At 50.9% G+C, this 11761-nt stretch overlaps 1 protein-coding gene across 1 annotated transcript; it reads left to right on the top strand.

Annotated features, from left to right (window-relative positions):
- The first annotated feature begins 257 nt into the window (after positions 1-257).
- LOC142664942 (methanethiol oxidase-like) lies at positions 258-10748 on the top strand. Its single transcript, XM_075844401.1, has 12 exons — positions 258-339; positions 984-1037; positions 1315-1427; positions 1640-1825; positions 1912-2032; positions 2124-2306; positions 2390-2571; positions 2832-2910; positions 8854-8975; positions 9055-9147; positions 9233-9351; positions 10436-10748. The coding sequence occupies exons 1-12, from the start codon at positions 336-338 to the stop codon at positions 10596-10598; spliced, it is 1419 nt and encodes a 472-aa protein (XP_075700516.1). The 5' UTR covers positions 258-335; the 3' UTR covers positions 10599-10748.
- The last annotated feature ends 1013 nt before the right edge of the window (positions 10749-11761 follow it).

Here is an 11761-nt window from a genome sequence, read left to right as displayed (position 1 = left end):
CCGTGTGCGTGAGGTCTGCGATAAGTGAGCGGAGAAACCATTTGTGGATCCTGACCGCACACGTAAAAATAACCGCGGGAATAACCATATTATGACTACGACTACCATCAGTAATCCCTGTACAGCACTGCAGAGTATGCGGGAGACATAGAATAGAAAATGTGACGGCTGCTGCTCGGCCTGATGTCCCCCGGGGCAGAGAATAACATTGCACAACAGATATAATCCCGTTGTATAATGGGCACCCTGCCCCTTTCCCTCCCACACATCAAACATTTCCAGCAGCAACAGATGAGACGAGGACACGGACGGGAAGAGCGAGAGGCGACTTCACCATGAGTACGACCCGCAGGGCTTTGTTTAGGATGGGGGACCCTCAGGGGGTGTAATTGGCAGGATGTAAACATTAAGGTCAGTGCCCGCACTCCGGGGTGAGGTAAGTGCTGACACCCAGCGCTCCCTACACCCCGCACCCTGCCTCTAGTAACGGGACATTTTGGGGGAGAGATTTGGTCCCGGTTTTGTAATTGAATCAGCTGATCTAATATCCTATAACCATGCCATGCTGGGGGTTGTAGTCCTTCAGTGTGTAGGGCAGTATTTACCAGACAGGACAAGGCCTGGGACATCAGAGTTTATGTCGCTGAGATGGGGGTGTTACTGTATTTACCTCATTGAGGGGTTCCCACGTCAGGTCTGTACGGAGGAGCGGTGCCGATGTTTCCTTTCAGTTCGTCCGGCCTCAGGACTCTTGTTGTTTGGTGCAGGTTAAGGGGTGACAGGTGTAAGTATTGGGGGGCAGTTGTTTATTTCGGGTGAGTATACACGTTTTGCACATTCATTGGATCGAGAGGAAATCCTATTTTGCCAGTTATGGGACTTTTGGGGTTTGTGGAGGGATTATTAGCGGGGAGGACCAGGATGGGACGTCTTCCACTAAGGGATCAGAGAATGTCACGTTTGTGTCTGATTTCACTCTTCAGATGAGTGCAGACGCTGTGGACCAGGATTCGGATCTCCTTTGGATGCCATGAAAGGTATGACACTATTACTGGGGTGTTCTAGGGGGGCTGCGGGTAACCAGGGACCATTGCAGAATGTATCAGCCCATAGGACAATGATGCACCAGGACTGAAGAGGGATGGCGGGCGACGTGACGTCTACACTTCATACAACTCCAAGTCCAGTTTATCGGCCCCTGCCCACCGTCTCCATATTCTCATGTCGGTCCCTGTAATGTTTCATCTTCTACCAGGACTTTGATTTTTTTTTCCGAATTCTGGGGAAATGAATGACGGCTCCATCTCTGTGCAGGTCCCCGAGAGGAGATTATGTACGTGCCGTGTGTCTATCGCTCCACCGGGATTAACAAGCCGGACTACTTGGCCACTGTGGATGTGAACCCCGAATCTTCTCAGTATTGTCAGGTATCATCCATGTGATCTATAGAAGCAATATTGTGGCTTCATGGCGCAGGAATACACGAGATAAAACCATAGAAATTCTAGATCAGGTGGATGTGTCTTCCATCTATAGGTGACTGATATCTGAGTGTTAGCTCTGTGGGCGAGTCTAGATTCTCCCCGGGGAGGCTTGTGGTCATGTGACCACAGGTGCTGACACTTTCTCCATTTTCCAGGTCATTCACCGTCTGCCGATGCCCAATGTGAACGATGAGCTGCACCACTCGGGCTGGAACACCTGCAGCAGCTGCTTCGGGGACCGCTCTAAAGTGAGGAACAAGCTGATCCTGCCGTGTCTCATGTCTTCCCGGGTCTACGTGGTGGATGTGGGCACTGACCCGCGGGCCCCTCGCATTCACAAGGTGGGTGTTACCTGGTGTCTCCCAGCACTGTCTGTGTCTCCATTCTCTGGGGTGATGACCGCAGCGTCTGATCCTCCGCTCTGCAGGTGGTGGAAGCCGAGGACGTGCAGAAGAAGTGTGGACTGGGGACTCTACATACCTCTCACTGCCTGGGCTGTGGGGAAATCATGATCAGTGCCCTGGGTGACCCCGAAGGAAATGGCAAAGGTGAGGTTCCCCTTTATGTTGCCACGATCTGAGTGAGCGGGTAGAATCGTCCGTCACATCTTCAGTAACTTTCCTTCTGGTCACATCTCAGGAGGCTTCGTCTTGCTGGATGGGGAGACGTTTGAAGTGAAGGGGAACTGGGAGGTGGAAGGAGATGCGGCACCGTACGGCTACGACTTCTGGTACCAACCGCGGCACAACGTCATGATCAGCACCGAGTGGGGAGCCCCGAGGGTGTTCAGTAATGGTTTCAGAATTGAAGACGTCCAAGCTGGTAAGATGATTGATGATCCCTACTGACTTAAGCCTTCTCCATGGGCTCTGGGTGAACTTAGTTAACTTATTTTTTCACTCAAGGACACTACGGCCGCCAGATACACGTGTGGGACTGGACCAAGCACACCCGTATACAGAGTCTGGATCTTGGCGAGGATGGACAAATTCCTCTTGGTATCCGGTTCTTACATAATCCAGATTCGGGCCAGGCCTTGATGTGTTGTGCCCTGAGCAGTTCAGTACTTCACGTTTATAAGACGGAGGTGAGAGGCCAGTGACCAGTGTGCGCGCGTGACCAGTGCCTCTCCAGAACGTCTCGTGTTTGGGTCTTCAGACTCCTCAATGTCAATCAGATTCCTGTGCTTGTCTGCATCTTGCTGCCGATCTTCTCATGTTCCACAATAGGATAAATCTTCAGTCTGATCATTCAGGATTCGAGTCTCATCATACACAAGGGCCACGGCCTACGAGGTATTGCACATGCTATGCTCTTTATCTCACATGTCGTATTTTCTGGACACAGAGTGGACAATGGAAGACGGAGAAGGTCATCCAGGTGGGAAGTAAGAAGGTGGAAGGATGGATGCTACCAGAGATGCCAGGTAAATTGGGGTCTCCAGAAGACCATGGGAACTTGTTAGAGAGTGAATAGCTCATCACCAGCCACGCCCCATATCTCTAGAATTACATTACCTTACGTTTGGGATCCCTATGCTTTAACCCCTTGGTGACATTCGACCGTCAGTTACGTCACATCTGCGCTGCCCCCAGAAATAGATGAGCCTGCGCCATACCCAGCAGTAAAACGTTAGAAAATGAGAACAATCCGTAAATGGAATAAATCTCCAGAATCGCGTACAATACAGTGACAAGTCGTTTTTATTCTACACAAAACGCCGTAAAACGGAACCCAAAAAACAATGGAAGTGTCGCTGATTCTGACGTTTCCCAGTACATTATATGGTACTGTTAGGGATCTGCCAGGTACTTCATCTAGCTACACTCCTGGGATTAATCAATCCACACCTGAGGCCAGACCTGTTCGACTGACACCTTCTCCCACCAACCAGGGTGGCAGGCTCAGGAGTGGGAGAGCCTATCGCGGCCTGGTCTCTCGGAGTTAGCTCCGCCCCCTGCCCTTTATCACCTGCCCTGTGCTCTCCCTCAGTGCTTGTAATTCTTTTGGATTCCTGGCCCCACTGCTGCTTGCTCCAGCCTGCTTCTGCCGTGCTTCTGCCTTGCTGCAGTTCTGCTTGCCCTGCTTGCTTGCCCTGGCTTGCTTCTGTCTCCGTGCCCGCTCGGGTGTACTCACTTCGTCCTGGTCCTGACTGTTCGTTCGCCGCCCCGTTTCCTCGTGGCGTTCCGTGGCTACTGCCCCTTCCCTTGCGTGTTCCCTGTTTGTCTTCCTGTGCACTTAGCCAGCGTAGGGACCGCCGCCCAGTTGTACCTCGTCGCCTAGGGCGGGTCGTTGCAAGTAGGCAGGGACAGGGCGGTGGGTAGATTAGGGCTCACTTTCCCTTCACCTCCTTCCTGCCGTTACATAATTACAAGCCCTTACCTAGTCTACCATTTCTCCTACGCTGACGCTATCATGGACCCCCTTGAGACCCTGACCCAGCAGATGCAGGGCCTCTCCCTACAGGTCCAGGCCCTGGCCCAAAGGGTCAATCAGGGTGACGCTGCTTTAGTAGTACCCCTCACCTCACCTCTAGAACCCGACCTCAAGCTACCTGACCGGTTTTCAGGGGACCGTAAGACGTTTCTCTCCTTCCGGGAGAGTTGCAGACTGTATTTCCGCCTAAAGCCCCACTCCTCAGGTTCCGAGAACCAGCGGGTGGTTATCATCATATCCCGACTCCAGGAAGGGCCCCAAGAGTGGGCCTTCTCCTTGGCTCCTGACGCCCCTGAACTTTCCTCTGTTGATCGTTTTTTCTCTGCCCTCGGACTCATTTACGACGAGACTGACAGGACTGCTTTAGCCGAGAGTCAGCTGGTGACCTTACGTCAGGGTAGAAGACCGGTTGAGGAATACTGTTCTGATTTTAGGAAGTGGTGCGTAGCTTCTCAGTGGAACGATCCGGCCCTAAGGTGCCAGTTTAGGTTAGGATTATCTGACGCCCTGAAGGATCTGCTGGTTAGCTACCCCTTGCCTGACTCCCTTGACCAGGTTATGGCCCTAGCAGTACGACTTGACCGACGTCTCAGGGAACGTCAGCTAGAACGCTTCAGTGTGCTCCCCTCTGACTTTTCTGCGATTCCCCCCGAGGTCCCGTCTCCTCGCCCCTCCACGGAGGACTCGGAGGTACCTATGCAACTCGGGGCCTCCATGTCCCCTCGACAACGTAGGGAGTTTCGCAGAATGAATGGTCTCTGCTTCTACTGTGGGGACGACAAGCATCTACTGAACACCTGTCCCAGGCGCAAGAATAAGAAGCCGGAAAACTTCCGCGCCTAAGTGATCATCGGGGAGGTCACTTGGGCGCACAGGTATTTCCCGTTAATGTGAAACGCAATAAAATTTTGCTTCCCTTTCAGGTCTCGTTTGCTGGCCGGTCTGCCACGGGCAGTGCTTTCGTGGATTCTGGCTCATCTGCCAATATCATGTCTGTGGAATTTGCTATGTCTCTAAAGATGCCTTGTATTGATTTACCTTATCCTATCCCTGTAGTAGGAATCGACTCAACACCCCTTGCTAATGGTTATTTTACTCAGCATACTCCTGTTTTTGAACTCCTGGTTGGCTCCATGCATTTGGAGCAGTGCTCTGTACTGGTGATGCAGGGATTATCGTCTGATCTGGTTTTAGGCCTTCCCTGGTTGCAGTTGCATAATCCCACGTTTGATTGGAATACTGGGGATCTCACCAAATGGGGTAATGAATGTCTTATGTCATGTCTTTCTGTTAACTCTATTTCTCCCCGGGAGGAGGTAAACACACTTCCTGAGTTTGTTCAGGACTTCGCCGATGTGTTTTCTAAGGAGGCCTCCGAGGTGTTGCCCCCCCATAGAGATTACGATTGCGCTATCGATTTGGTGCCTGGTGCCAAGCTTCCTAAGGGTAGGATATTTAATCTTTCATGTCCTGAACGTGAAGCGATGAGGGTGTATATCCAAGAATGCCTGGCCAAGGGTTTCATTCGCCCCTCGACTTCTCCTGTAGGTGCTGGCTTCTTCTTCGTGGGGAAGAAGGATGGTGGTCTTAGGCCGTGCATTGATTATCGTAACCTGAATAAGGTCACCGTAAGGAACCAGTACCCACTTCCTTTGATTCCGGATCTTTTTAATCAGGTTCAGGGAGCCCAATGGTTTTCTAAGTTCGATCTACGGGGGGCATATAACCTTATCCGCATCAAAGAGGGGGATGAGTGGAAAACTGCGTTCAACACACCCGAGGGTCATTTCGAATACCTGGTCATGCCCTTTGGGTTGTGTAATGCCCCTGCTGTCTTCCAGAATTTTATTAATGAAATCCTGAGAGAGTACCTGGGTAATTTTCTTGTTGTGTACCTTGATGACATACTGGTGTTTTCCAAGGACTGGTCCTCCCACGTGGAGCATGTCAGGAAGGTGCTCCAGGTCCTTCGGGAGAATAATCTGTTTGCTAAGACTGAAAAATGTGTCTTTGGGGTACAGGAGATACCATTTTTAGGGCAAATCCTCACTCCTCATGAATTCCGCATGGACCCTGCCAAGGTTCAAGCTGTGGCGGAATGGGTCCAACCTGCCTCCCTTAAGGCGTTACAGTGTTTTTTAGGGTTCGCCAACTATTACAGGAGATTTATTGCCAACTTCTCGGTCGTCGCTAAGCCTCTTACGGACCTTACCCGCAAGGGTGCCGATGTCCTCCATTGGCCCCCTGAGGCCGTCCAGGCCTTTGAGACTCTCAAGAAGTGCTTTATCTCGGCCCCCGTGCTGATTCAGCCCAACCAAGAGGAGCCATTTATTGTGGAGGTTGACGCTTCCGAGGTGGGAGTGGGGGCCGTCCTGTCCCAGGGTACCAGCTCCCTCACCCATCTCCGCCCCTGTGCTTACTTCTCTAGGAAGTTTTCGCCCACGGAGAGTAACTATGATATTGGCAACCGCGAACTTCTAGCCATTAAATGGGCTTTTGAGGAGTGGCGGCACTTCCTGGAGGGGGCCAGACACCAGGTAACGGTCCTTACTGATCACAAGAATCTGGTTTTCCTAGAATCGGCCCGGAGGCTTAATCCTAGACAAGCTCGGTGGGCACTATTCTTTACCAGATTTAATTTCTTGGTTACCTATAGGGCTGGGTCCAAGAATATTAAGGCTGACGCTCTGTCACGTAGTTTCATGGCCAATCCTCCTTCCGAGAAGGATCCCGCTTGTATTTTACCCCCTGGTATAATCGTCTCTGCCACGGATTCTGATTTAGCTTCTGATATCGCGGCTGATCAGGGTGCAGCTCCCGGGAACGTCCCTGGGGACAAACTGTTTGTTCCCCTGCAATACCGGCTGAGGGTACTCAGGGAAAACCATGACTCCGCTCTATCCGGTCATCCTGGCATCTTGGGCACCAAACACCTCATTACCAGAAACTATTGGTGGCCTGGGTTGCCTAAAGATGTTAGGGCTTACGTCGCCGCTTGTGAGGTTTGCGCTAGGTCCAAAACCCCTAGGTCCCGACCTGCGGGCCTACTACATTCCTTGCCCATTCCCCAGAGACCTTGGACCCATATCTCCATGGATTTTATCACCGATTTGCCTCCATCTCAGGGCAAGTCGGTGGTGTGGGTGGTAGTCGACCGCTTCAGCAAGATGTGCCACTTTGTGCCCCTTAAGAAGCTACCTAACGCCAAGACGTTAGCTTCTTTGTTTGTGAAACACATCCTGCGTCTCCATGGGGCCCCAGTCAATATCGTTTCTGACAGAGGGGTACAATTTGTTTCCTTATTTTGGAGAGCTTTTTGTAAAAAGTTGGAGATTGATCTGTCCTTCTCCTCCGCCTTCCATCCCGAAACCAATGGCCAAACGGAAAGGACCAACCAATCCCTGGAACAATATTTAAGGTGTTTCATCTCTGACTGTCAATTCGATTGGGTCTCATTCCTTCCCCTTGCTGAATTTTCCCTGAATAACCGGGTCAGTAACTCGTCAGGGGTCTCCCCGTTTTTCTGTAATTTCGGGTTTAACCCTAGGTTCTCCTCCGTCTCCCCTGGTTGTTCCAATAATCCTGAGGTAGAGGAGGTTCATCGGGAACTGTGCACTGTCTGGGCCCAGGTTCAGAAGAACCTAGAGGCGTCCCAGAGCGCACAAAAGATTCAGGCGGATAGTAGACGTTCTGCTAACCCCCGGTTTGTCGTCGGGGATTTGGTCTGGTTGTCGTCCAGGAACTTGCGCCTTAAGGTCCCGTCCAGGAAGTTTGCTCCCCGATTTATTGGACCTTATAAGATCATTGAAGTCCTCAACCCTGTATCCTTCCGTCTGGAGCTCCCCCCATCCTTTCGCATACATGACGTCTTCCATGCCTCCCTCCTTAAACGCTGCTCCCCGTCCTGGTCCCCCTCGAGGATACCTCCTGTTCCCGTTCTCACCCCTGAGGGGGTGGAATTCGAGGTGGCCAAGATTATGGACAGTAGGATGGTCCAGGGCTCCCTCCAGTACCTGGTCCATTGGAGAGGATACGGGCCGGAGGAGAGGACTTGGGTACCTGCCCGTGATGTTCACGCTGGGGTATTGATCAGGAGGTTCCACCTCCTCTTCCCCACTAAACCGGGTCCCCTTAGTAAGGGTCCGGTGGCCCCTCATAAAAGGGGGAGTACTGTTAGGGAGCTGCCAGGTACTTCATCTAGCTACACTCCTGGGATTAATCAATCCACACCTGAGGCCAGACCTGTTCGACTGACACCTTCTCCCACCAACCAGGGTGGCAGGCTCAGGAGTGGGAGAGCCTATCGCGGCCTGGTCTCTCGGAGTTAGCTCCGCCCCCTGCCCTTTATCACCTGCCCTGTGCTCTCCCTCAGTGCTTGTAATTCTTTTGGATTCCTGGCCCCACTGCTGCTTGCTCCAGCCTGCTTCTGCCGTGCTTCTGCCTTGCTGCAGTTCTGCTTGCCCTGCTTGCTTGCCCTGGCTTGCTTCTGTCTCCGTGCCCGCTCGGGTGTACTCACTTCGTCCTGGTCCTGACTGTTCGTTCGCCGCCCCGTTTCCTCGTGGCGTTCCGTGGCTACTGCCCCTTCCCTTGCGTGTTCCCTGTTTGTCTTCCTGTGCACTTAGCCAGCGTAGGGACCGCCGCCCAGTTGTACCTCGTCGCCTAGGGCGGGTCGTTGCAAGTAGGCAGGGACAGGGCGGTGGGTAGATTAGGGCTCACTTTCCCTTCACCTCCTTCCTGCCGTTACAGGTACAATAAATGGTGTCATGAAAAACTAAAACTTGTCCCGGAAAAAACTCCCTCAGATATTTACATTGACGGAAAAAGAAAAAGTTTTTGGCCTTTCGAAAAAGTGAAAATAGAACACGAAAATTGTCTCCAAATAATTTCCTCACGTTTTTGCGGTCCTGACGCTTTGAGCTCTTCCTCCTTCCAGGGTTCATCTCAGATATCCTCATTTCATTGGACGACCGTTTCCTTTACTTCAACAATTGGCTTCACGGAGACGTCAGGCAGTATGACATCACCGACATCCACCACCCCAAACTAGTGGGACAGGTACGTGAGCACTTCAGGATTGTCTGTATCACAACTCCACAGACGTGTCCGCGTCACCACCTGAGTCTCCTCCGTACAGGTCTATATGGGGGGCTGCATTGTGAACGGGGGGCCAGTGACCGTAGTGGAGGAGAATGAGCGGCACTGCCAACCGGACCCATTGGTTATAAAGGTGAGCACCAATATTTATTCCAGAGAGATTACTGATCAGACTGTGATCGCAGGACGTGACGGCGAATGCTCCATGTGTATCATAGGGGAGGAGGGTCCCCGGGGGTCCGCAGATGATCCAGCTCAGCCTGGACGGGAAGCGGCTCTACGTGACCACGTCTCTGTACAGCGCCTGGGACAAGCAGTTCTACCCCGACATGATCCGGTAAGAGGCGCTTATAACTCCTGACGTCACGCAGAATAAAGTATCCGCCACCTGGTGTCCTGATCACGTCACGTCTCTTATCCGCCGGTGTTACGGGATCTGCCGGAGCTTCTTATTTCAGGGATTAGATATTAAGTGACCTAATCCGCGTCTGTTCTGCCATTGGTTGTTAATAAGGACACTGGATACTGGTGAGAAGGTATTTAGTCTCCCGAAGACGCCATTTAACATTTCACTTAATCCTCTGTCCAGTAGGTGGCGATGTTGTCACATATCTTACTATTTTACATGTTCCCATGTCCAGTAGGTGGCGATGTTGTCACATATCTTACTATTTTACATGTTCCCATGTCCAGTAGGTGGCGATGTTGTCACATATCTTACTATTTTACATGTTCCCATGTCCAGTAGGTGGCGATGTTGTCACATATCTTACTATTTTACATGTTCCCATGTCCAGTAGGTGGCGATGTTGTCACATATCTTACTATTTTACATGTTCCCATGTCCAGTAGGTGGCGCTGTTTTCATATATCTTACTATTTTACATGTTCGTGTTCCCATGTCCAGTAGGTGGCGATGTTGTCACATATCTTACTATTTTACATGTTCCCATGTCCAGTAGGTGGCGATGTTTTCACATATCTTACTATTTTACATGTTCCCATGTCCAGTAGGTGGCGATGTTTTCACATATCTTACTATTTTACATGTTCCCATGTCCAGTAGGTGGCGATGTTGTCACATATCTTACTATTTTACATGTTCCCATGTCCAGTAGGTGGCGATGTTGTCACATATCTTACTATTTTACATGTTCCCATGTCCAGTAGGTGGCGATGTTGTCACATATCTTACTATTTTACATGTTCCCATGTCCAGTAGGTGGCACTGTTTTCATATATCTTACTATTTTACATGTTCGTGTTCCCATGTCCAGTAGATGGCGCGGTTTTCACATATTGTGCGATTTCTTGCTGGGGCGTTTAGCATGGTATCCGAGAAGATATAGGACGCAGCTCTGCACAGATACGGTGATCTCGAGGGCCGCTCTGTAACATGATAGACGTCTCTTGTTTTCTAGGGACGGCTGTGTCATGTTGATGATTGATGTGGACATCTCCGACGGCGGGCTCAAGGTGAACCCAGACTTCCTGCTAGATTTTGGGAAGGAGCCGGATGGGCCGGTTCTTGTCCATGAGCCCAGATACCCAGGAGGAGATTGCACGTCCGATATCTGGGTCTAGAGTCCGATAATAGGGGGTCTAAAACGTCATCGTGACAGAAGAGGGAGGAGTCTATGTTCCTCATTTGCATGAGAGGTCGTCAGTCCAGTAGTGGGGGGCTTGGGGCAGCACTGTGTCTCTGTATGGATACCAATAAAATCCTCTCCTTTCTCTGGCTGTACATTATTGTATAGGGACTGTTCTGAAGAGCTTGCACTCGACCACGTGGTGGACACTTGATACAATAGTTTTAGGGGGACATTTGGGGGTAGAGATATAGCGTGTCATCATCATGTGCAGAGGATATACCTGGAGGGATAGGGCGAAACTCAGGTTACTGGGGGGTAATAAATCAGGTATCTGAGCCGGGGTAATAAATCAGGTATCTGAGCCGGGGTAATAAATCAGGTATCTGAGCCGGGGTAATAAATCAGGTATCTGAGCCGGGGTAATAAATCAGGTATCTGAGCCGGTGATAATAAATCAGGTATCTGAGCCGGGGGTAATAAGTCAGGTATCTGAGCCGGGGGTAATAAGTCAGGTATCTGAGCCGGGGGTAATAAGTCAGGTATCTGAGCCGGGGGTAATAAGTCAGGTATCTGAGCCGGGGGTAATAAATCAGGTATCTGAGCCGGGGTAATAAATCAGGTATCTGAGCCGGGGGTAATAAATCAGGTATCTGAGCCGGGGTAATAAATCAGGTATCTGAGCCGGGGGTAATAAATCAGGTATCTGAGCCGGGGGTAATAAATCAGGTATCTGAGCCGGGGGTAATAAATCAGGTATCTGAGCCGGGGGTAATAAATCAGGTATCTGAGCCGGGGGTAATAAATCAGGTATCTGAGCCGGGGGTAATAAATCAGGTATCTGAGCCGGGGGTAATAAATCAGGTATCTGAGCCGGGGTAATAAATCAGGTATCTGAGCCGGGGTAATAAATCAGGTATCTGAGCCGGGGTAATAAATCAGGTATCTGAGCCGGGGTAATAAATCAGGTATCTGAGCCGGGGTAATAAATCAGGTATCTGAGCCGGGGTAATAAATCAGGTATCTGAGCCGGGGTAATAAATCAGGTATCTGAGCCGGGGTAATAAATCAGGTATCTGAGCCGGGGTAATAAATCAGGTATCTGAGCCGGGATAATAAATCAGGTATCTGAGCCGGGGTAATAAATCAGGTATCTGA

The sequence above is a fragment of the Rhinoderma darwinii genome, chromosome 12 (genome assembly GCF_050947455.1).
Source record: "Rhinoderma darwinii isolate aRhiDar2 chromosome 12, aRhiDar2.hap1, whole genome shotgun sequence".
NCBI classification, from domain to species: domain Eukaryota; kingdom Metazoa; phylum Chordata; class Amphibia; order Anura; family Rhinodermatidae; genus Rhinoderma; species Rhinoderma darwinii.
Note: the sequence above shows the minus strand (reverse complement) of the source record. Positions and strands in the feature narration are given on the sequence as shown.

What these genes read in the sequence shown, in the direction of transcription:
- LOC142664942 (XM_075844401.1), top strand. An exon ending in GGGCCCCTCGCATTCACAAG is followed by an intron (nt 1,826 to 1,911) that starts GTGGGTGTTACC and finishes TCCGCTCTGCAG; the next exon opens with GTGGTGGAAGCCGAGGACGT. An exon ending in TTCACGTTTATAAGACGGAG is followed by an intron (nt 2,572 to 2,831) that starts GTGAGAGGCCAG and finishes TTCTGGACACAG; the next exon opens with AGTGGACAATGGAAGACGGA.